This window comes from Hordeum vulgare, chromosome 4H, assembly GCF_904849725.1.
Source record: "Hordeum vulgare subsp. vulgare chromosome 4H, MorexV3_pseudomolecules_assembly, whole genome shotgun sequence".
NCBI lineage: Eukaryota > Viridiplantae > Streptophyta > Magnoliopsida > Poales > Poaceae > Hordeum > Hordeum vulgare.
Genome location: NC_058521.1, coordinates 96470926 through 96497055, shown reverse-complemented (window position 1 = coordinate 96497055; position 26130 = coordinate 96470926). Strand labels below are relative to the sequence as shown.

Here is a 26130-nt window from a genome sequence, read left to right as displayed (position 1 = left end):
CCTCAGTGGAGAACCAAGGTTTATTGAACCAATAGGAGTAACAACTAACTCCCGTCTTCAGTAACTTCACACAAAAGAAACAAACACTTGCACCCAACACGGGCAAGAGGGTTGTCAATCCCCTTGTCTCGTTATTTGCAAGCAAGTAAGTAGTGTGGTTGAAAGTTGCAAAGTAAAAAGTAAATAACAAATAATTATAGGCTGCAAGGAAATCGTAATATTTGTAAATTTATAAGTGAATAGACCTCGGGGCCATAGTGTTCCCTAGTGGCATCTCTCATGAAAGCAAGCATACGGTGGATAGACAAATTACTGTTGGGCAGCTGATTGCAAAAGGATAGTTATGCGATATTCACGACAATGATCATGTGTATATAGGCATCACGTCCATAATAAAATAGGCCGAATACCGCCTCACCTATTACTATTACTCCACCCATCGATCGTTATCCAGCATGCATCTAGAGTATTAAGTAAAACAGAGTAATGCTTGGAGAATGATCACATGATGTAGACAAAGAGAACTCAATTAATATGAATTAATAATACAAAGAGGTATCTTGTCCCCTACTTTGTCACTGGTATATAGAAATCCGTCAGGTTGAACCCACTACAAAGAACCTCTCTCACTAGAGAAAGATCCATCTACTTGGCCAAAGCAAATCAATAGATCAAAGAGATTTACGGAGCTATGATGATCATGCACATAAAAATAATATTTAGAATTCAGAGAAGACTCAAATATTTATCATGAATAATCTGAACATAAACCTACAATTTCTCGGATCCCAACAAACGCACCGCACAAAAGAGTTGCATCAAATAGATCAGTGCGAAGATGCGATGATGATTGTATTGAAGATCAAGAGAGAGAGAGAGAGAGAGAGAGAGAGAGAGAGATCTAGGTACTAACTATGGACCCATAGGTATGTGGTGAACTACTCACACATCACCACAGGAGCAGCGAGGTTGATGTAGAGGTCCTCCATGATCGATTCCCCTTCGGTAGGGCACCAGAAAAGGGCTCCAGATGGTCTCGTGATGCAATAGAGACTTGTGGCAGTAGAAAAGGTGTTTCATGGTGCTACCTAGGACTTTTGGGATTAATGAGAATTTGTAGGACGAAGAGGTATGCCAGGAGGCAGCCGAGGGGGGCACGAGGCAATGGGGTTCCATGACCCCCTTGGGTCTCGTCCTACTGTGTGGTGCTCCCCTAGGGCGTACCCTGTTGTGAGGTGCTCCCCTCGTGAGGCCTTTGGCGTGACCCACCCCCCTAGCGTGCGCCCTCTTGTGTGGTGCTCCCCTCATGAGGCCTTTGGCCTCCTCACGAAGCTTCTAGGTCTTCTTTTGGTCCAAACAAATCACCAAAAAGTGTCGTGACAATTGGACTTTGTTTGGTACTGTAAACCTAAAAAGTAAAAAAACACAGAAAATAACAACTCGTACTAGGCACTAGGCCAATAGGTTAGTGCTCAAAAAATATATAAATGGGTGTATAAATACCCAAAAACTATCTGATACGTCTCCAACGTATCTATAATTTTTTATTGTTCCATGTTGTTATATTATCATTCTTGGATGTTTTATGATCATTTTATAGCAACTTCATATCGTTTTTTGGGACTAACCTATTGACATAGTGCCTAGTGCTAGTTGCTATTTTTTATGTTTTTTCCTTCGCAAAAAATCCATATCAGATGAGGTCCAATTGCCATGAAACTTTACAAAGATTTTGTTTGGACTAGAAGGAAACTTGGGAACCAAGAATGAGCAGCACACGAGGCCCACGGGGGCCACTAGACAACATGGTGCGCTAGAGGCCCCTGGTGTGGCATGGTGTCTAGTGGGACCCTCGGGAAACTTCTCCACTGCCTCTGAGCTCTATAAATACCCCAATATTCAGGAAACCCTAGAGGAGTCAACGAAAAATTGTTTCAGCCGCCGCTGGTTCCAGAGCCACGAAATCCAATCTAGAGCCCGTTCCGGAGAGGAACACTATCACGGAGGGGTTCGCCATCCTCATTGGTGGTCCTTCAATGATGCGTGAGTAGTTCATATGAGACCTATGGGTTCGTAGGCAGTAGCTAGATGGCTTTCTCTCTGGTTTTGTTTCTTAATACAATGGTCTCTTGGAGATCCATATGATGTAACTCTTTCTTTTGCGGTGTGTTTGTTGGGATCTGATGAATTGTGAGTTTATGATCAAATGTGTGAAAACATATTCATGCTTGATTATTATAGCCTCGTATTTCTTCTCTGGTATTTGGTTTTTGTTTGGACAACTTGATCTTTTATCTTGCAATGGGAAGATGTGCTTTGTAGTGGGTTCGATCTTGCGGTGCTCAATCTCAGTGACAGAAAGAGACATGACACACATGTATCATTGCTATCAAGGATAAAATGATGTGGTCTATTTTTACATGAATAGATCTTGTCTACATCATGTCATCGTTCTTAAGGCATTACTCCATTTCTCCATGAACTCAATACACTAGATGTGTGCTGGATATCGGTCGATGTGTGGAGTAATAGAAGCAGATGTAGGCAGAAGTCGTCTACTTATCTTGGACGTGATGCCTATATACATGATCATTGTCTTGAATATCGTCATAATTATTTGCTCTTCTATCAATTGCCCAACAGTAATTTGTCTACCCAACATTTGCTATTTTCTCAAGAGAAGCCACTAGTGAAACCTAGAGCCTGTGGGCCTACTTCACATCATCTATTTGCAATCTCTACTTTGCTATTTGCATTTCTACTTTATTTGCTATTTTGTTTTCAGATCTATATTATAAAAAAACCAAAATACCTTGCTACATTCTATTTTCTATCACTCTTATTTGCATCTATCAATCTATCCTTACTTTACCCACGAGGGATTGACAACCGATCCACGTGTTGGGTTGCGCGGATTTGCTATTCGTGTGCAGGTGCTGCTTACATAGTCTTGTGGATCTTCCTACTGGATCGATACCTTGGTTTCTTAACTCAGGGAAATACTTGTCGTTGCTATGCTACATCAACCTTTAAGATTGGAGGGAAACCAACGCATCAGCGAGACTAAGCAAGATACCTCTTCAAACCTTCAAAGTCCGCGTCCACTGGAACCGGCCAGACCTTTTCATAAGCTTAAAGAATGACAATGCCCGTTCGCCTAATTTGGAGATGAAACTTCCCAGGGAGGCCCGACATCCGGGCAACTTTTGCATCTCCTCGAGGGTCCGGGGAGGGCGCATATTCTCGATGGCCCTAACCTTTTCCGGGGGCTAGGCACGGCGCCGCGTTGAAGTCGATCAATTCGGTGCGGTAGTTGTGGCATGTACCGAAGGTGACAAGAAGGCGTATCTACCTTAGGGGTCGTGATACCGTCCGTCACCCCCGGAGAAACACCTGGTGGGCTTCAAGAAATCGCAGCGCACCTCAAGCGCCTCAAAGTTGGCGACGGTGATGACGTTGTCCCCAGCGCCCCCGTTGATGAGAGTCCTCGTGACCGCGACGTTGCTGATGGTGGGGGTGCATATCATGGGGAGCGTGTGTGCGGCAGGTATTGATCTAGGATGATCCCTGGCGTAGAAGGTGATATCGCGCCACACCCAACCACGCGATGGCACGGAATCGCACTTTCGTAGGGCGACACTTGCCCTGCAGTAAGACGGCTTAGAATGATGGTTGTCGGTGGGGGCCTGGCTCTAGGGGCGCTCCGGTGGCGGCGACGTGGACCGCCCGGCACTCGGTGCGCAAACGACGGGGGTCTGCCATGGGATTGATGAGGCTGAAGACAAGAAGGAGCTGGAGAGCGACGAGGCACCCCTACCGGGCACACCAAATGTCAGAATCGAGGCTCCGGGGACCCAAGAGGTTTGAACTCTAGGGTGTGCAGGGTCTACTGCCTTACTCTACACCACAACACCACGGGGCACTCCGGCGTGCTCGAGCTAATGAACAAGAACTGCGGACATGACCGTTACCCAAGTTCGGGCCACCTCGCGGTGTAAAACCCTACTCCTACTTGTCTGGATTGCTCGAGAGTGAGGGAGAGTACAAAGGTGTGTTCTTGCTAATTCTGGGGCCGATCCCCCCTATGGTAACCGCATGCCCTATCTTATACTGGCCCCGGTCCTCTTCCCTCGAAAACAGAGTGCGGGAAGGGTTACCACAACGGTCGGTTTGAAGGGGGAGAGGATCGCAACTTATCCTGACAAAAGCATTCTTCGCGTGCAAAAGCCTCCTGCCACGATGCGTTGGTGGGCTCGGGGATGATCTCCGTCCTCTTATGCCCTCTGCTTTAGCTTTCTTGCACCCAATGGAAATCTTTGTGATCTCCCTCGGAACCGGGAGCTGACCCTGGCCGCTTAACACAAAAGGGGAAACCTCCCCCTTCGTGCCCGCTGGCATGGTTCCTGGCACCGTTCGACGTGTCGTGCATCATCCACATGGAGGCACAAGACCGTGTGACCTCACCGGGCCATGTGTGACTAAGCTGCCCCGCGAGGCCTTGGGGGCAACCTCGGGAGGCGACCTCGCGAGAGGGACTTTGCCTGGCTCCCGACGCTACTTGCCGACGTGTGCCTCGCGAGGCGGCAGCCCTCGCGAGGGCCTTGCTCGTGAGAACAAATGGTGGGCCATGATGGGCCCATGGTATGCATCGCGTCCTGGGCCGCAGGAAGACGGGCCTGGGTACCCCTAGTCCCGCGGACCCGATAGACATCTTGTTGGTCAAAGCTTGCTTGGCCACAGTAATAGAACCAATATGCAGCACCGAACAAAAGGGGAACAAGTATTAGGAGAAATTTTGAAACGAGTATCACAAACAAAAAGAGTATGTGGAGCCGCATCCTATCGTGACCACCCGTTGTGGCATCTCTCCAACATCGATGGGATATCATTCAAGGGGTAGTGAACAAGTACGTCGACTACTACTCACAAGTGACCAAACACCCTCAAAGTGGGATGGGAGTGGCAACTCATGTAAGCTCAATTGCTTCATCTTGTTGTCATTTGAATATGCTTTTTGTGTTTGCATTCTTGTGCTCATACGCATGTTGTTTGCTAGACGACGGTAGCGGCCACTTTATATCATAAGGTGGAGAAGAAGTCATTTACTTTTAGTCATTGTTGGATCATGCTGAATGGCAAGGCAAAGTGCACACAACTCGTGGCCGATCTCAAGTCCGGCAAGAAGAGGTATGATGGCTGAAATTTCCATCAATTCATTGGGTTAGACGATGAAGAGGACGATGTTGTCATCATGAATGAAAAAGCCACCGTGCCAAAGGATAATCGATAAGTAATGGAAAAAAATGGAAGAAGGTAAGGGTCTTCTGTGACGCCGCTGTTATAAAAATATCGTTTACATGAACATGTATTTTTTCAACAAAGAAAAACAAGAAAGAAGAAAGATACCATCTCATATTAAATGCATAACTGTGGGCGTATAGGGACCGGATTTGCAAGTCCGACTCTAACCATGATAATAAAAAACCAACGATTTTCAGAGTTGACCTGGCGTCGCGCCATACGTTGTGATTCCTGCGAATAATCCGACGGTCCAGACAATATGGCCCAGACAATATTTGCGCAGAAAGAGCATAAAGAACGTGATATCATTTTCCGATACTAAGGCCCTGTTTGGTTTCAAATAAGTCACCAACTTATAAGTTGAAAAGTGCAAAAAATGACTTATTTTACCAAACAGACCCAACTTATAAGTCACCCCAACTTATAAGTCATAAGTTGCTCCACTCCAACTTAAAACTTATAAGTCACCCACTTTTACATGGAAATGTGACTTATAAGTCAGATGACAATCAAACAGACGTGACTTATAAGTCACTGGTTTTAAGTCACCTGATTTGTTGAAACGAAACAGGGCCTACTACACCTTTTATGTCTTTAGAACCGCTGAAAAGAAAGCATTCCATGGAACCTCGAATCCCATGATTTATCCACCGGAGCCGCCTCCACTACCATTTTGGAAGGTAGCCAACGCTTGACTGCCACGCACGCCCACGCCGCCGACGTTGATACGATACGGTACCCCCACCTCGCTTGTCGGCATCCTCCTCCTTCCCCACCTAATCTCGCGGGACGCCACACAAGAGCTAGCCCCTTCCCCAATCCCATTCCCACCTGAGGCCGCCGAGCAGCCCAATTCCCCTGGAGAGAGAAAACAGGGGACCTAAGCGCGCCGTGCCGATGAGCTGATCCCCCCTGGCTACGGCGCCAATAAGCCCCCGACGCGGCGGCGGAGGCCGCCGCGCCGGCGGCGGCGGCGGGGCATGCGGCGACCTGGACGCCGCGCTCTGCGACGACCTGCTGCAGGAGGTGTTCCGCCTGCTCCCGCCCGCCGCCGGGCCAGCCGTCTCCCTCGTCTCCCGCCGCTGGGTCGCGCTCCTCCGAGCCTCCACGTCCCGCCTCACCCTCCGCCTGCCGCCGGCCTTCGCCGGAGCATCGGCGGCTCCTCTGGCTGACCTGCTTTTGCACTACCCTTATCTAACCGCGCTGGCCGTCGTCTCTGCGTCATCCGCCGCCGCTCACGACGCTGATGCGATTCTGTTCGCGGTGTCCGCCTCGCCCTCGGCCACCCGGCTCACAGCGCTGCGGTTCTCGCTCGGTTCGCCAGTCTCGCCCGCTGCGCTGGGCGCTGTCTCCGTCACGCTCTCCGGCCTCACCTCGCTCCACCTCACCGCTCTCAGCCCCCTGTCGTTCCGTTGGCTCGCGTGCTTGCCCTGCCTCAAGTCCTTCGCCTTTGTCAACTCCGGCGTTGCCGCCGTTGACTCGGCCGGCTCCAGCTCCGATGACGCCTCCGGCGGCGAGGGCGACGCCGTAGAGGCGTTGCCTCTGGAGAGGCTATCGCTGTGCGGCATCCGCTCTGGCGACCACGGGTTCAGGTGGCTATGGCAGCGCTGTGGGAGCCTACGGTGGCTGCAGCTGCGCGCTTGCGACGGCATCGGAGATGGCCCCGCGTCGACCGCCTTCTCAGGATGCCTCGCCGGCCTGCTCGAGCTTGAGCTCCGCGCCTGCCGCACCGTCGCCGACCGCGTCCTCCTCATCGCCGCTGACCGGTGTTGTGCTCTCAAGTCTCTCCTGGTGTACGACGGAGGCAGCAGGGAAGCCCTCCTCCAGTTCATCCGTCAGCGCGGCGCCGCACTGCACACCTTGGACCTCCGCCTGCCTCTCGACCTGCACAACGACCACCTCCTTGCAATCGGCGCAGAGCAAGGCCACGACAGCCGGGGCAGCCTTGCCGTGCTTCGCCTTCAGAGCTGTGTCCTCGTCACGGGGGACGGGCTCCGTTCTCTCGCGCGCACGGCCATTGGGGCGGGCATCAAAGATGTCGCCCTGGTGAGCTGCGACGTGGTTGAACGGGAGCCTGGGCTGCTCACGTTCCTCAGCCAGAGCATGCGCCACCTCCGCCGGCTTGATCTGTCTTACAACGAGACGCTGAAGGACAAGGAGATTGGAGCCATGCTATCGTCTTGCCGGAATCTGATTGACATCCGGTTTAGGGGTTGCCGCGGCATTACCGGAGAATCACTGGTCTCGTTGCTTAGGCACTGTGGGCAGACAGTGGAGATCGTGGACATCTCCCGCTGCCCTGCCATTAAAGGGGCCAGTGTCGAGCTCTTTGCGCAGCGGGCCACCCGGTTGAACCATTTGGTCATCGAAGAGAGCTCGGTGTCGGAGGAACTGAAGGCGATTGCACGGACGAAAGGCATGAAAGTTGGCTCATTGCCTTGTGATGGATCATTCTGAAGTACGGTAATCTTCTTATACTGCATGTTGAATAAGGAAAGTGTTTTCCTTGTGTATAATACTCTGGTGGGAATGTGTGTATGTATGTCTTGTTAACTCTGAACTTGTCATGAAAAAGCTCCTCTTGCTGCCTGGCATGTAAATTGAGCAGCAAGAATTGTGCTATTGTACATGTGCCAAGTAATAAAATTCGAATTGTTACATGAGTTTCCGTTTATTTTTAGTGCGTAATGTATGATTATGCAAGAGCTGCATGCTTTTTTTAGATAAAGCTACAACCAAATAATTTGATGCAACTACTGTTCTGCAAGTCCTTTTCAGGGTGAGAATCTCGTATGTGAATTTGGTGGAGTGCAAAAACGGATCAGATGCTGAACATGTTTTCAAACTACGTTCACGCTTGCATTCTTTCAGATATTGATGTTCTTATACCACTCTCTCTGTACTTAAATAATTATAGTTAAAAAGAACTAGATTAATTCTTTCTGACTACAATTATTTAGATACAAAGAGAGTACATCGTATTCGCATGGGTTTAGAATATATTGATTCCAAAATGTACTCAGGATAAGCACAAGTTCAGATATGGATGAGAAGAACATTGGATTAGATTCATTGAAGTCAGTAGTTTTGCATTTTGTTCTGTTTTATAATCATATACTTCCTCCGTTTCAAAACAAGCGTTTCAAGCTTAGTATAACTTTGTACTAGAACTAGTATAAAGTTGAGACACTTATTTTAGGACGAAGGAGTACATAAAAGTTAATCAAGGAATCTACTCAAGTGCTGACGTGTCATGAGATGAGGGGAGAGAACAACTGATTCCTGCAAATCATACCTCCCTCTAGTGCATGTAAGTTGATTCTACCCGGGCCGGCTTGGAATTTAAAATTTGCTGACTTTGTAAGTATGTGTAACTCACGTTTCAAAAGAAAAATTATATGTGTAACTTAATATATTTTTTTAAACGAGACAAAAGATTTATCATTATCATTTATTAAGAAGAAGATAGTTGCCCGGTTAATTAAAGGAAAACCGGACGGAATTCGAGATTATGAATCCCACATGGGGCACGCGGACGACTTGACCACAAGCGCCAAACAATCGACCGAAGCATCAAGAACACGACATCTTTGATTTTGCCAACAAGCTTCACAAAGAAAGTTGCAAGCCAGCACAATATCCGGAGAGCACCACCCACTAAAAATCGCCCTTATAGCGTCATCGTTGCCGCAGTGGCCGCGTCGCCCGCAGCTTTGACTTTTCTGTCACAGCCAGAAATAAGGATACACGCATCCATTGACGCACTGGACCATCGAGAACAGAAGGACAAGCCGCGACTCAGATCTACTCGTCACTATCGTCGCTGCCACGCTCGTCGCAACGCCATATCAACCTCGCACCGCCGGTCGGACACCTGCCGACGACGATGCCATGCACGCCCATCCTCTGGGGAAGCGTGAAGGAGACCATGCCCTTCAAGGCGATGCCCCCAAGGGGGAGCGACGTTGAAGCGACGTCGTCGCCCGATACACACAAATTCTTGAGCTTTCACCTGAAGGACATTTGTATGTTTGTGAACTTTTAAAACAAAGAAAACGATTTATCATTTTCATTGATTAAGAAGAAGCAAGTTGTCTCATTAATTAGAGAAAACCCGAGCGGATATTTCAGGGGTACCTGAACTTTTGGTGTCGGTCAGCAATAAAAAGGACATTTATATGTTTATGACGTCGGTTCTTGATTTTTTATGACAACGTTCTACTTTCTCTATCTCAAAATACGACTCAACTATATAATAATTTTAGTATAAAGCTAATATAAAGTCGAGTCATTTATTTTTAGAACGGAGTGAGTAATTTTGTTTGTCTTGATTTCTGCAGATGCAGATCCATAAAAAAGCTTCTCCGGCTACGGATGACTCAACATTTAGGGGTCGATGAAGATTTGGTGTAAGAACCGTAAAAGCGAACTTATTTAGAGTTGAGTTGGTACGGCAGATGTGTCTATGTTTGTCAAACTTTCATGGAAGAAGCGTACAGAGCACACCTGAGTGATTCAGGGTATTTGCTCATTCACGTATATAATATTTCCTCCATTCTTAATATAAATCTTTCTAAATATTTTATTAAAAACTGCATATATAAAAAATAAAAAAATCTACACTTTAAAATATGTACATATACATTCATATGTAGTTTGCTAATGAAATAATTAAAATAACTTACATTTAAAACACAGAGAGAATACATGTAACATTCAAACCTCCTGAATCAGCCACGTATACTCTTTAGGCCTTTAAGAAGTCATATTGTTCTTGGTGAGTTTCATTGCCGCCATCCTATTAGCCTGTGTTGAGTATATGTGTTATGTGCATTTTATGTATTTGATCCACCTTCTAGTTTTGTATAGTTGAGGTCGTGTCCCATCTTGTATATCATATATACGTGTGGTTGCACCTGATCAATATATCGTGCAATTTCATCATCATACATGGTATCAGTTTTTAGGTTACACCATGTCGTGGAAATGACCCTCACAATAGTATCTAGGGGTACGAACGAAGGGGCGAAGTCTAACTAGGCGCAGCGGATGCACCCGGATGTACGAGTTCAGGCCCCACTCGGAAATGGTAACAACCCTACGTCTCGAGCCCTGAGGGCTGATGTTTTCTTATGGGGTATGAAAGATTACAAGGTGTTGAACCCTTGAGCTGGAGCCCGGGAGTGGCTTATACAGTTGCTGCCACGACCGGCCGAGCGTCATTACAATGTAATTAATGCTAACAAACTGTTGGAAATATGTCCTAGAGGCAATAATAAATTGATTATTATTATATTTCCTTGTTCATGATAATTGTTTATTATCCATGCTAGAATTGTATTGATTGAAAACTTAAATACATGTGTGGATACATAGACAACACACTGTCCCTAGTGAGCCTCTAGTTGACTAGCTCGTTGATCAAAGATGGTCAAGGTTTCCTCGCCATAGACAAGTGTTGTCACTTGATAATGAGATCACATCATTAGGAGAATGATGTGATGGACAAGACCCAAACTATGAACGTAGCATATGATCGTGTCAGTTTATTGCTACTGTTTTCTGCATGTCAAAGTATATGTTCCTATAACCATGAGATCATGTAACTCCCGGACACTAAAGGAATACCTTGTGTGTATCAAACGCCACAACGTAACTGGGTGACTATAAAGGTTCTCTGCAGGTATCTCTGAAGGTGTTTGTTGGGTTGGCGTGGATCAAGACTGGGATTTGTCACTCCGTGTGACGAAGAGGTATCTCGGGGCCCAGTCGGTAATACAACATCACAATAAGCCTTGCAAGCAATGTGACTGAGGAGTTAGTCACGGGATCTTGTATTACGGAACGAGTAAAGAGACTTGCCGGTAACGAGATTGAACTAGGTATAGAGATACCGACGATCGAATCTCGGGCAAGTAACATACCGAAGGACAAAGGGAACACCATACGAGATTAACTGAATCCCTGACATAGAGGTTCAACCAATAAAGTTCTTCGTAGAATATGTAGGAGCCAATATGGGCATCCAGGTCCCGCTATTGGTTATTGACCGGATAGTGTTTCAGGTCATGTCTGCATAGTTCTCGAACCCGCACAGTCTGCACACTTAAGGTTCGGTGACATCTCAGTATAGTTGAATTATTGATTTTGGTAACCGAAGGTTGTTCAGAGTCCTGGATGAGGACCCGGACGTCACGAGGGTTTCCGAAATGGTCCGGAGACGAAGATTGATATATAGGAAGTATCCATTTGGCTTCCGAAAGGTTTTCGGGCATTACCGGTAAAATACCGGAGTGACGAATGGGTTCCGGAGTTTTACCGGGAGGGGACACCCACCCGGGAGATAACTAAAGAGGCCCAAGGGTGGCGCACCAGCCCTTAGTGGGCTGGTGGCCAGCCCAAAGAGGCTATTTTGGCCAAGGGAGAAAAGGAGGAAGGGTCAAAACTGAATTGGGAAGGAGGACTCCTTCCAAGTTCTGTTGGAGGAGGAGAGAGGCTTTCGGCACCTCAAGCCAAGGCGCAACCCTCTCTCCCTCCACCACTTTGTGACACCCCGTAGCTAGTTCGGTATGGTACGGCGAAGCCCTGCCGGAGTAGCTCCACCACCATCACCGCCACGCCGTCGTGCTGCTGGAGAATTTAGCTACCTCTTCGTCTCTCTTGCTGGATCAAGAAGGAGGAGATCGTCATTGAGCCGCACGTGTGCTGAATGCGGAGGTGCCGTCCGTTTGGTGCTAGACCGGGATGGATCGTGATGGGATCGCGGGACCGATCATGATGAGATCGCGGGACAGGCTGCGATTTTGATCGCGAAGATGTTCCACTACATCAACCGCGTTATATACGCTTCCTCTTAGCGATCTACAAGGGTATGTAGATGCACTCTCCCCTCACATAGATGATCATCACTCTGGATAGGTCTTGCGTGTGCGTAGGAATTTTTTTGTTTCCCATGCAACGTTTCCCAACAGTGGCATTATGAGCTAAGTCTATACGTAGATGATATCTCGAGTAGTACACAAAGGAGTTTGTGGGCGTTGATGTTCAATTTGCCGCCCTCCTTAGTATTTTCTTGATTCGGCGGTATTGTTGGATTGAAGTGGCCCGGACCAACATTACCCGTACGCTTACGAGAGACCTGTTTCATCGACTAACATGCAACTTGTTGCATAAAGACGACAGGCGGGTGTATGTTTCTTCAACTTTAGTTGAATCGGATTTGATCGAGGCGGTCCTTGGAGAAGGTTAAATAGCAATTTGCACATCACCGTTGTGGCTTTGTGTAAGTAAGATGCTATGATACTAGATACCCATATCAGCCATGTAAAATATGCAACAACAAATTAGAGGACGTCTAACTTGTTTTTGCAGGGTATGCATGTGATGTGATATGGCCAAAGACATGATATGATACATTGGATGTATTAGATGATCATGTTGTAATAGTTACAATATCGACTTGCAAGTCGATGGTACGACAACCCGCAGGAGCCATAGGGTTGTTTTTAATTATTTCGCGCTTGGATATGCTTTGCTTTATCGCTAGTAGTAGCTTTAGTAGTAACAACATAGTTAGCGGGACAACCTCGATGGCAGCACAATGATGGGGATCATGGTGTGGTGCCGGTGATGATGGAGATCATGCCGGTGCTTTGATGATGGAGATCAAGAAGCACAAGTTCATGGCCATATCATGTCACTTATGATTTCCAGGTGATGTTAATCCTTTTATGCACCTTGTTTTGCTAGGACGACGGTAGCATTATAAGGTGATCCCTCACTAAAATTTCAAGACAAAATTGTGTTCTCCACGACTGTGCACCATTGCGAGAGTTCGGCGTTTCGAGACACCACGTGATGATCGAGTGTGATAGACTCCACGTTCACATACAACGGGTGCAAAACAGCAGCACATGCGGAACACTCGGTTTAAACTTGATGAGCCTAGCATGTAAAAACATGGCCTCGAAACACAGGAGACCGAAAGGTTGAGAATGAGTCATATAGTAGATATGAACAACATGGAGATGTCCGCCATTGAAGCTAATCTCTACTCACGTGATGATCGGACTTGAGTTAGTGAAATTGGATCATGTACCACTCGAATAACTAGAGGGATGTCAATTTGAGTGGGAGTTCTTAAGTAATATGATTAATTGAAATAATTATCACGAACATAGTCAAAATGTCTTTGCAAATTATGTTCCTAGAGAAAACTTAGTTGTAAGATGATAGTAGCAATTATGCGGACTATGTCCATAAACTGAGGATTGTCCTCATTGCTGCACGAAAGGCTTATGTCCTTAATGCACAACTAGGTGTGATAAACCCCGAGCGTCGTCTGTAGATGTTGCGAACATTTGACATACACGTTTTTTATGACTACATGATAGTTCAGTGCATAATGCTTAAACGACTTATAATTGAGGCACCGAAGACGTTTCAAACATCACGGGACATATGAGATGTTCCAACAGATGAAATTTGGATTTTAGGCTCGTGCCCGTGTTGAGAGGTATAAGACCTCTGACAAGATTCTTTGTCTACAAAGTAAGGGAGAAAAGCTCAATCGTTGAGCATGTGCTCGGATTGTGTGGGTACTACAATCGCATGAATCGAGTGGGAGATGATCTTCCAGATAATATAGCGATTGACATAGTTCTCCAAAGTCACTGCCACCAAGCTACAGAGCTTCGTGATGAACTATAACATATCAGGGATGGAAATGATGATCCTTGAGTTATTCGCGATGTTTGACACCGCGGAAGTAGAAATCAAGTAGGAACATCAATTGTTGATGGTTAGCGAAACCATTAGTTTCGAGAAGGGCAAGGGCAAGGAGGGATACTTCATGAATGGCAAACCAGTTGCCGCTCTAGTAAAGAAACCCAAGGTTGAACCTAAACCTGAGACTAAGTGCTTCTATTATGAGGGGAACTGTCACTGAAGCAGAACTACCCTGGTTACTTGGTAGATGAGAAGGCTAGCAAAGTCGACAAAAGTATATTGGATATACATGATATTGATGTGTACTTTACTAGTACTCCTAGTAGCACCGGGGTATTAGATACTGGTTCGATTGCTAAGTGTTAGTAACTCGAAATAAAAGCTACGGAATAAACGGAGACTAGCTAAAGGCGAGGTGATGATGTGTGTTGTAAGTGCTTCCAAGGTTGATGTGATCACCATCGTATGGTCCCTCTACTTTCGAGATTAGTGTTGATCCCAAATGTTGTTTAGTGTTTGCGTTGAGCATGAACATAATTGGATTATGTTTATTGCAATACGATTATTCATTTAAAGAGACTAATGTTTATTCCGTTTACTTGAATAATACCTTCAATGGTCTTACACCTAAATGAATGGATTATTGGATCTCGGTCGTAGTGATACGCACGTTCATAAGATTGATGCCAAAAGATACAAAGTAGTAATGATAGTACCACTTACTTGTGGCACTGCCGCTTTAGTAATATTGGTATAAAACGCATGAAGAAGCTCCATGCTGATGGATCTTTGGACTCACTCTTTTTGAATCGTTCCAGACATGCACACCATGCCTATTGGTGTAAACGATGAAGAAACTCCATGCAGATGGATTGTTTAGACTCACTTGATTATTAATCACTTGAGACATGCAAATCATGCCACATGGGCAAGATGACCGAAGACCTCATTTTCAGTGAGATGGAACGAGAAAGTGACTTGTTGGAAATAATACATTTTGATGTATGCAGTCCAATGAGTGCTGAGGCGCGGAATGGATATCGTTATGTTATTACTTCACTGATGATTTGAGTAGATACCAGTATATTTGCTTGATGAATTACAAGTCTGAAATGTTGAAAAGTTCAAGCAATTTCAGAGTGAAGTTGAAGATCGTCGTGACAAGAGGATGAAATTTCTACGATATGATCGTAGAGATGAATATCTGAGTTACGAGTTTGGTACACATTTAAGGCAATGTGGAAATTGTTTCACAACTAAGCCCCCCTGGAACACCATAGTGTGATGGTGTGTCCGAACGTCATAGCTGCGCCCTATTGGATATGGTGCATACTATGATGTCTCTTATCGAATTACCACTGTCGTTTTTGGGTTAGGCATTAGAGACAACCGCATTCACTTTAAATAGGGCACCACGTAATTCTGTTGAGATGACACCGTATGAACTATGGTTTGAGAAACCTAAGCTGCCGTTTCTTAAAAGTTTGGGGTTGTGACACTTATGTGAAAAAGTTTCAGCCTGATGAGCTCGAACCCAGAACGGATAAATGCATCTTCATAGGATACCCAAAACAGTTGGGAATAACTCATATCTCGGATCTAAAAGCAAAGTGTTTGTTTCTAGAAAAGGGTCCTTTCTCAAGAAAAAGGTTTCTCTCGAAATAATTGAGTGGGAGGATGGTTGAACTTGATGAGGTTATTGAACCGTCACTTCAACCAGTGTGTAGCAGGGCGTAGGAAGTTCTTCCTGTGGCGCCTACACCAATTGAAGTGGAAGCTGATGATAGTGATCATGAAGCTTCAGATCAAGTTACTAGAAACCTCGTAGGTCGACAAGGTCACGTACTGCTCCAGAGTGGTACAGTAACCGTGTCTTGGAGGTCATGTTGTTGGACAACAATGAACCTACGAGCTATGGAGAAGCGATGGTGGGCCTGGATTCCGACGAATGGCTGGACGCCATAAAATCCAAGGTAGGATCCATGTATGAAAACAAAGTGTAGACTTTGGAAGAACTACTTGATGATCGTAAGGCTGTTAGGTACAGATGGATTGTTAAAAGGAAGGCGGACGATGATGGTAAATGTCACCATTAAGAAAGCTCGACTTGTCATAAAGATGTTTCCCACAAGTTCAAAGAGTTGAATATGATGAGATTTTCTCACTCATAGCGATGCTAAAATTCTATTGGAATTATGTTAGCAGTTGCTGCATTATTTATGAAATCTTGCACATAGGATGTCAAAACATTGTTTCCTCGACGGTTTCCTTGAGGAAAGGTTGTATGTGATAAAACCAGAAGGTTTTGTCAATCCTAAAAGATGCTAACAAGTATGCAAGCTCTAGCGATCCTTCTATGGACTGGAGTAAGCATCTCAGAGTTGGAATATGCGCTTTGATAAGATGATCAAAGCTTTTGGATTTATACACAGTTTATGAGAAACTTGTATTTCCAAGGAAGTGAGTGGGAGCACTATAGAATTTCTGATAAGTATATGTGGTTGACATATTGTTGATTGAAAATAATGTAGAATTTCTTGAAAGCATAAAGGGTTGTTTGAAAGGAGTTTTTCAATGGAAAACCTGGATTGAGCTACTTGAACATTGCGCATCAAGATCTATAGAGATAGATCAAAACGCTTAATAGAACTTTCAAATGAATACATACCATGACAAGATTTTGAAGGAGTTCAAAATAGACCAGTCAAAGGAAGAGTTCTTGGATGTGTTATAAGGTGTGAGTATTGGGTAAGATTCAAAACCCGACCAAAATAGAAGAAAGAGAAAAGACGAAGGTCGTCTCGTATGCATTAGCCATAGGCTCTATAGTATGCTATGATGTGTACCGCACGTGATGTGTGTCTTGCCATGAATCTATCAAGGGGTACAAAAAGTGATCCAGGAATGGATTACTGGACAACGGTCAAAAGTTATCATTAGTAACTAGTGGACTAAGGAATGTTTTCTCGATTACGGAGGTGATAAAAGAGTTTGTCGTAAAGGGTTACGTCGATGCAAGCTTTCACATTAATCCGGATAACTCTGTGTAGTAAACCAGATTCGTATAGTGGAGCAGTCATTTGGAATAGCTCCAAATGGCACGTGGTAGAAGCATCTACGGGATGACACAGAGATTTGTAAAGCACACACGGATCTGAAAGATTCAGACCCGTTAACTAAAAAACTCTCTCACAAGCAAGATATGATCAAACCCCATGGGTGTTAGATTCATTACAACCACATAGTGATGTGAACTAGATTATTGACTCTAGTGCTAGTGGGAGACTGTTGGAAATATGCCCTACACACAACAACAATTGCTTATTATTATATTTCCTTGTTCATGACAATCGTTTATTATCCATGCTAGAATTGTATTGATTGGAAAATCAAATACATGTGTGGATACATAGACAACACACTGTCCCTAGTGAGCCTCTAGTTGAGTAGCTCGTTGATCAAAGATGGTCAAGGTTGTGTGGCCATAGACAAGTTTTGTCACTTGATAACAGGATCACATCATCAGGAGAATGATGTGATGGACAAGACCAAAACTATGAATGTAACATATGATCGTGTCAGTTTATTGCTACTGTTTTCTGCATGTCAAAGTATCTCTTCCTATGACCATGAGATCATTTAACTCCCGGACACCAGAGGAATACCTTGTGTGTATGAAACGTCACAACGTAATTGGATGACTATAAAGGTGCTATACAGGTATCTCCGAAGGTGTCTGTTGGGTTGGTGTGGATCAAGACTAGGATTTGTCACTCCGTGTGACGGAGAGGTATCTCGGGGCCCACTCGGTAATAGAACATCACAATAAGCCTTGCAAGCAATGTGACTAAGGAGCTAGTCACATGGTCTTGTATTACGGAACAAGTAAAGAGACCTGCCGATAACGAGATTGAACTAGTTATAGAGATACCGACGATAGAATCTCGGGCAAGTAACATACCGAAGAACAAAGGGAGTAGCATACTGGATTAACTGAATCCTTGAAATAGAGGTTCAACCATTAAATATATTAATAGAATATGTAGGAGCCAATATGGGCATCTAGGACCCGCTATTGGTTATTGACCGGAGAGTGTCTCAGGTCATGTCTGCATAGTTCTCGAACCCGCAGGGTCTGCACACTTAAGGTCTGGTGACGTTTCGGTATAGTTAAAATATTGATGTTGGTAACTGAAGGTTGTTCAGAGTCCCGAATGAGATCCCGGATGTCACGAGGGTTTCCGGAATGGTTTGGAGACAAATATTGATATATAGGAAGTATCCATTTGGCTTCCGGAAGGTTTTCGGGCATTAGCGATAAAGTACCGGGAGTGACGAATGGGTTCCGAAGTTCTATCGGGAGGGGACACCCACCTAGGAGAGAACCAAAGAGGCCGAAGGGTGGCGCACCAGCCCTTAGTGCGTCAGTGGCCAGCCCAAAGAGGCTATTTCGGGCAAGGGAGAAAAGGTGGAAGGGCCAAAGCCGAATTGGGAAGGAGGACTCCTTCCAAGTTGTGTTGGAGGAGGACTCCTCCCTCTCCTCTTGGATTCGGTCGAACCCTAGGGCCTTGCCCTAGGGCGCCAACCCTCCCCTCCCTCCTATATATAGTGGATGTGAGAGAGGATTTTGGCACCTCAAGCCAAGGCGCAGACCTCTCTCCCTCCACCATTCCGTGACACCCCGTAGCTAGTTCGGTACGGTACAACGAAGCCCTGCCGGAGTAGCTCCACCACCATCGTCGCCACGCCGTCGTGGTGCCGAAGAATATAGCTTCCTCTTCGTCTCTCTTGCTGGATCAAGAAGGAGGAGATCGTCATCTAGCCGCACATGTGCTGAACGCGGAGGTGCCATCCATTTGGCACTAGATCGGGACGGATCATGATGGGATCGCAGGACGGATCGTGATGAGATCACGGAACGGGGTTCAATTTGGATCGCGAAGATGTTCCACTACATCAAACACATTATATACGCTTCCTCTTAGCGATCTACAAGGGTATGTAGATGCACTCTCCCCTCTCATAGATGATCATCACCATGGATATGTCTTGCGTGTGCATAGGAATTTTTTTGTTTCCCATGCAACGTTCCCCAACATAAACAGGAAAATTACTAGAAACGGCAGCTATAACTCTCAGCATTATTGGTAAAGCGAGCCTTCACTGCACTTGATGTGATGGATTAAGTCCTTAGCCGTTGCAGCCTCTTCGGTGCCTTCTCCTTGCTGTAGTCCGAGTGCCAAGATGCATCTAACTGACTCAAGGTGATCCGAGTGACTCCAGGCAGACCGAGTGACGGTTGCTCGACCGAGTGAGGTCGAGGCTACACTGGTGACTGTAAGGACACTAATGTCCATAAGGGGTCCTAGGTGGCCCCCGGGAAGCAGGTCCGTAGGCCTACCCCTAATGTACAACCACATCAGTAGCACCCGGATCGGTTGAGGTTTTGCAGACCGAGTGATTGACTTCCTTCGATGTCCCCAGTGTTTGGAGATTCATGGGCTGTAGCTCATGGCTGCGTCATTCAGACTTTTGGCAAACCTCCACGGATTAAAGAGTGCCGAATTCCGACTATCCGGTCATACGGGTATGTCCGCACTCGATAGTGATCGACTATCTTTTGGGAAGATAGATTCCATGAGTTGGGTGAATGAGAGCTCTGAACTCTGCGGGCTCAATCGACGTGTAGGGATGGATCCCCACTCGCATTGAGGCAAGGACGATCACGTCGTCCTCACTGATTTCCCGAATGATTGGAGTCACGTGGTGGGACGAGTCAAAAGAACATTCAGCTCACCTCGTCACAGGCCGTGGATACGGAATCCATTCGGGATATGAGGCTGGCGGGTTTTTCGCAACCTTTTGAATTGAGGGAGTGCGCGCGGGAGGCAGTTTCGGTGGAGACGCAGGTAGTGGAAGTAGTGGGGTGACGCCCCGATTTTCACGCCTGTGATGTCGTTGTCATGCTATAGTGTGCGCCATCCTCGGGATACAACATATCTTCCTCGGGCAGGCGATGTACTCGATGGGGAATCTTGCCGGTGGGTATCTAAAGCGTGAGGCGGAAGAGTGAGAAGACCGCACCCGAGAATTAGTGAAAGTGTGTTATATCGACTAGAGGGGGGTGAATAGGAGATTTTTAGAATTTCATCACTTAGGAAATTCCTTTTGAGGAAATTCCTCACTGACGACTAACTTGTAGCGGAAACAACAAAGGATCAGGAGTGCAAAGTATCACAACATCAATTTTCAAGATGAAGAATATGAAAAGCAGGTTGCACAGTGCACAGGCACAGAGAAGGCAGGTGAGGATTAACTCGCTTGAAGAATTTGGGGTTGAGGAATTTCAAGGAAATTCTTCAGCAAATTCTTCAATCAGTGACAATGAAAATCTTAAACATACAATATTGAGGAATTGAAAGAGTTGAAGAAATAGAACTTGTATCACTATGAAGACATTAGTTGATGACCCAGTTCCAACTGCTATGACAGTTGTATGTCTTTTTCGGAGCGGCTTGGTATTGAAACCAAAGGAGACACAGTCCCGAGACACACAGTCCCTACCATATTCTCCTTGAGCTAAAGACACATAGTCCTCGCCCAACACTCGTGGTAAGTCTTCAGGGCAAACTTCCAAACCCTCACAAACTTGATCACCCCGGCAATCCACAATTGACTGATGGATTGCTCTAGACCATAACGCCTAACCGTTTGTAGGATGCACAGTCCTCAAAGGTAAAAGGCTTCAGTCCCACACAGGAACAAATTCTTCAGTGATGCTCAATCACTTGGTTTTGGTTTGTGGTTTGGTGTTTGGGGTATTTCCTCACTGATGATTTACTCTCGAAGACTTTGAGGAATTTGGGTTGCTCTTATGACAAGTGTGAGTTTCTAACGGAGCATCCAACCAACTAATGGTTATGGGGGCGGCTATTTATAGCCTGGGAGCATCCCGACATGATTTGAAATTAATGCCCTTAAATAATATGACCGTTGGTGTGGATAAGATCGGTGATATGGCGCGAATTGCGGCAACGGTTGGTACCCTCAACTGTGAGAGTCCTCATGTCTCTCATATTCCTCACTTGAGGCTTTTGGTAGGATTAGGCTTGGGTTGAGCATCATGAGGAAATTCATTCCGAAGTGTTACCTTGACCCCCTTTAACAGTACGGTGTTCCTATGACTCAAGAGTGAAGAAAATGAAACAGAAAGAATAAATCTTCACGCTTCAAAGTCTTCGGATTGATTTTCTTGAGGACACACCGAATTCCTCATCATCAATATCTTCATGAGGAATATCAATTTCATCACAATTTCTTCGCGATCAAAGTCTTCAGCAGAAGAACAATTTCTTCAGCCGAAGATATACATTTTTAGGGGTCGCATCGAATATTTCAAACTCCTCAGCGACTTATAGATCATGTGTACACTCATGAACACATTAGATACTTAACCTATAAGTCTTCAAACCACCAAAATCACTAAGGGGGACTAGATGCACTTACAATCTCCCCCTTTTTGGTGGTTGATGACAATTAGGTTAAGTCTTCAACGGGGATAAAAATATGAAGTGTAAATACTCATTTGAGGAATTTGAAATCAAGATACAGAGAGATTCCCCCTGAAGATGTGCATATCTTGAGGATTTTGCTTTTCACAGCAAATGCATATTGATGATTTATATCATGGAGATCTCCCCCTGAGTCTTGTAAATCATGCATACATATGACATATAATACGAAGAATTTGAGGATGCATGATGAGAAATGGTATCTGACGAATTCCAACATGCGTGCATTAATATTTTGAGGAATAAGCATGCGAAGAAAAACATTCAAAAGCGTCAGAGTACCATCGGGATTAAGTTACAACTCATTACATAAAACACTTCAGAAGAACCAAGAGTTTGTAACTTAATAAAGTTTATAAGCCCCAAAATATATCCCGCGTGAAGACTAACTCTCAGATTTCTCCCCCTTTGTCATCAAGTGACGAAAAAGGGACAAAACTGAGGACTAGACTACTGGAATTGAGAATTTTGCCGTCTGCCTTGCCTTTGTCGTCTGCTGACGTATGGCAAAGGTACTCTTTGCTGTCAGTTGGCACAGTGCTGACGGCAAAGAGGTGGCTGATGGCAAAGGTTTTATTTGCCGTCGGCCACCTCTTTGCCGTCTGCTGGCGGACGGCAAAGGAGCCCTATGCGGACGGCAAAGGGTGGGCAGACGGCAAAGCCCCCCCAACGGCCGAAACCCCACCCCCACCCACCCCACCCCTTTGCCGTCCGCCACCCTCCCTTTGCAGACGGCAAAGGGGACATGCCATAACGGCTTGGGCGCCTCCCCTAACGGCTCCCACCCCCACCCACGCCCTGCCCGCCTCTCTCTCTCTCGCGCGCGCACGCGCTGTCGTCTGCCCACCCGCCACCGCGGTAGCTCCCCTCCCCAGCCACCTGCACCACCGCCCTCCCGACCGCCGCCCCCCTCCCACCTCCCTCCCAACCGCCGCCCCCTCCCACCTCCTTCCCGACCGCCGCCCCCCTCCCACCTCCCTCCCGGCCGCCGCGCCCCCCTCCCACATCCCTCCCGGCCGCCGCGGCCCCCTCCCACCTCCCTCCCGACGCCCCCCATCCTACCTCCCTCCCTCCCGCCGCACCCTCCCGCCTCCCTCCCGTCCGCCGCCGGCCCCTCCCACCTCCCTGTGCCGGCGACCCCGACGCCCTCCCCTCCGGTTAGTGTTTTTCTTTTTTGTTTTGTTTTTGTTCCTATTGTTTCTTCTTCTTTTTTGCTAGAAAGTCTGAATAATAAAAAAAAGTAGAAAAAGTAGAAGAAGAATATGTAGTTTAGTGCTAGGTTTAGTTTTTGTTTTGTTTTTTATGTTAAATTAGATAGTTAGTTTATTAGGTAGAAAAAGTAGATAGAAAAGAAAAAAATAGATAGAAAAAAACTTAGAAGAAAATAAGAGAATAATAAACTAGAAGAAAGAAGAAGAAGAAGAAGAAGAAGATGATGAAGAAGAAGAAGAAGAAAGAGGAGAGGAGAGGAGGAGAAAGATGAAAGAAAGAAGAAGAAGAAGAAGAAGAAGAAGAAGAAGAAGAGGAGGAGGAGGAGGAGGAGAAAAAAGACGAGTAATAATATGCATCGGTGGACGCAACATTTGGAAAATAGAAAATTCCGGTGGCACATATAAGAAATGAAAGTTATCCCGAGATATATGCATCGGTTGCTTCTTTGTGCTTTTGCAATGGTGGTCTCTTCTTTCAAGGAGGAAAGCAAAAATCTAAAAAAAACACTAGATTCTAGATAGTTTCCATTTCTAGTAACGGGGGTTAATAGAAAGTTAGAGTTATGGAGGCTGAGTGAGGTCACAAGGGATATACAAGAAGAAGAAGAAAAAGAGGAGAGAGGAGAAGAAGAAAGAAAAGGACCCCGACCCCCGACCCCCGACGCGCGACGCCACCAACCCCCGAGGCCCGATGCCACCAACCCCGACCCTCGACCCTCGACCCCCGACCCCCGACACCAGTGACCCCCGACACCCGACTCTCGACCCCCGACGCCCGACGCCACCAACCCTCGACGCCTGACGCCACCAAGCCCCGACCCTCGACCCCCGACCCCCGACGCCACTGACACCCGACTCCTGACCCCTGAACCCCGACGGCCGATACCACTGACCCCCGACCCCCAACTCCCGACGCCCGACACCACTGACTCCCAACCCCGACCTCCAACCCCCGACTCCCGACCCCCGACCCCCGACTCCCGACGCCACTGACCCTCGACCCCTACCCCCGACCCCCGACGCCACTAACCCCCAACCCCGGGCCACCGACACCTCTTTGGCCTCTTGTTGATCGAAAAGACCCCAACCCCCGACGCTAGTGACCCTCGACCCCCGATGACACTGACCCCCGACCATCGACACATTTAACCCGACTCCCGACCACCGACACCCGACATCACCGACCCTCGACGACACTGACTCCTGACGCCACTAAGCCCCGACACCCGACACCTCTTCTGCCGTCTGTTGAACGAGAAGGTGCTTTTCGGCCTTCTAGAGGCCCACGGGGTCATAATTTTGTAAATTATGAGTTAGGTCACATATTTTCCGATTATGTTAATTATAAAATCATCGTATTTGTGTTGATCGTGTGAATTTCAATGTGCAGTTGTTCGACGACCTGCACGTGCGTTGGACGAGCTCCGCCCTTGCGTTTGTTGGTGAGCACAAATGACTCCTCCTCCTACCCCCTTAATTTGCTCTGTCCCGGTCTTCGTGCCGATGAAACTTGCTAGCTATAGGTTTCTTCAATCATGAGTATGCGTGACCAGTATGTGTCTCCCGTTCGAAAGGGCGACATCTATAAATATGCATTTCTTTGCAGATTTATAACCGCCATCCTTTTGAATTGTCCAACATTATCCATGGACAGCCCGAGTATGTGTAGATTGGGTTTGTTTTCCCGTATGCTATGCTCCGGATCCGATGCGGAATTTCATCAGTGCCTCCCCTGTTGTTCTCCGGGTACACATCCTCTCTGCTTATTGCCGAGACGTGTATCAGGAGAAAAGCGGGGAGGTGCTGCCGAAATTCTGCGTCACATCTGGAGCAGAGCATGGGAAAACGAACCCAGTCTACACATACTCGGGTGGGATTAGGACCTATCTTTACCTATTAGCGTGTAGGTTGCATGGACGTAATAAAACTGACAAACTTGATTAGCGTATGAATATAGATGATGAATTACATATTTATTTCTTGTGCCCCCATAGGTAGCTAGGCAAACTGAGTGATCGTGCTTGGATGTACACTGGTCACCCTAGTCAGAAAGACATGACCCATGAATGGTTAACAAAAACCAGGGGTTTGTGAGAGCCGCATTTGCAAATGGCCAGCATAAAACATGGTGCCCCTGTCCCAACTGCGACAACTGGAAAAAGCAGACAGAGTTTGAAATGGGTAAACACCTGCAGAAGTTGGGTTTTACGCCTAATTATACGGTGTGGACTTTTCATGGTGAGTCTGACCAACGTGCCAGAGCTGAGGTGATTCGTCGTCGCACCGACGAGCATGGTACCGGGATTGAAGACATGGTGCAAGACTTTGGTGATGCTCGTGATTCGGACGATGAGATGGAGGAATCTGCAAAGGCCTTCTATGAAATGCTGGAGTCTTCAAAACGTCCTCTCCACGAGCAGACTGAGCTTTGTCAGCTGGATGCCATCACGCAAGTAATGGCTCTAAAGGCTCAATTCAACCTAGGCAGAGAATGCTACCACGCGATGATGACGATATTTGGACGCTTTCTACCCAAAGGCCATGTACTGCCTGCAAACCTGTACCAGTCAGAGAAAATCCTCCGTGTACTTAAGATGCCCTATGAGAAGATACATGCCTGTGAGAATGGATGTGCCTTATTTAGGCTTGAGTATACATCCTGACCATAAGTTCAGAAAAGACAAGAAGAATTTCATCAAAGGTAGAGTTGTCAAAAACACTGCACCAGCTGCGTTGACAGGCCAACAGACCCTTGATCAGTTAAACGCTCTCGAGCCTGATCCTTTGCGTCCAGGATACTTCAAAGGGTATAATACGGAACACGCCTGGACTCACAAGTCATGCTTATGGGATCTCCCTTACTTCAAAGACCTCCTTTTCCCACACAACATTGACACGATGCACACTGAAAAGAATATTGCGAAGGCCATTTTTGGTACATTGTTCGGCATAGAGGGGAAGTCAAAAGATAATCATAAGGCTAGAATCGACCTAGAGGCTCTATGTGATAAACCGTTGCAAAACCTGCGACAACGGAAAGGAAAGCAAAGCATAGCGAAGCCAAAGGCATGGTTCAATCTTGAAAGGCCAGCTATGAGGGAAATGCTATTGTGGGTGAAAATGCGGTTGATGTTCCCCGATGGGTATGCTGCGAATCTAAAGAGGGGAGCGAGTCTTGAGAAATTAAAAATATTTGGGCTCAAGAGTCATGATTGGCACATATGGATTGAGCGGGTAATGCCGGTGATGTTGCGTGGCTTTATCCCTGAGGATGAATGGCTAGTACTGGCAGAGCTGAGCTATTTCTTCCGTTCTCTTTG

The 26130-nt window shown here is 46.5% G+C and overlaps 1 protein-coding gene across 1 annotated transcript; it reads left to right on the top strand.

The window, feature by feature from the left end:
• Positions 1-6213: 6213 nt before the first annotated feature.
• Positions 6214-7959, top strand: LOC123448002 (F-box/LRR-repeat protein 4; the record flags this gene model as incomplete). The annotated part of the gene is made up of 1 exon (XM_045124759.1): positions 6214-7959. A coding segment is annotated over one exon (1545 nt), but the record flags the coding sequence as incomplete, so codon positions are not given.
• Between the last annotated feature and the right edge of the window lie 18171 nt (positions 7960-26130).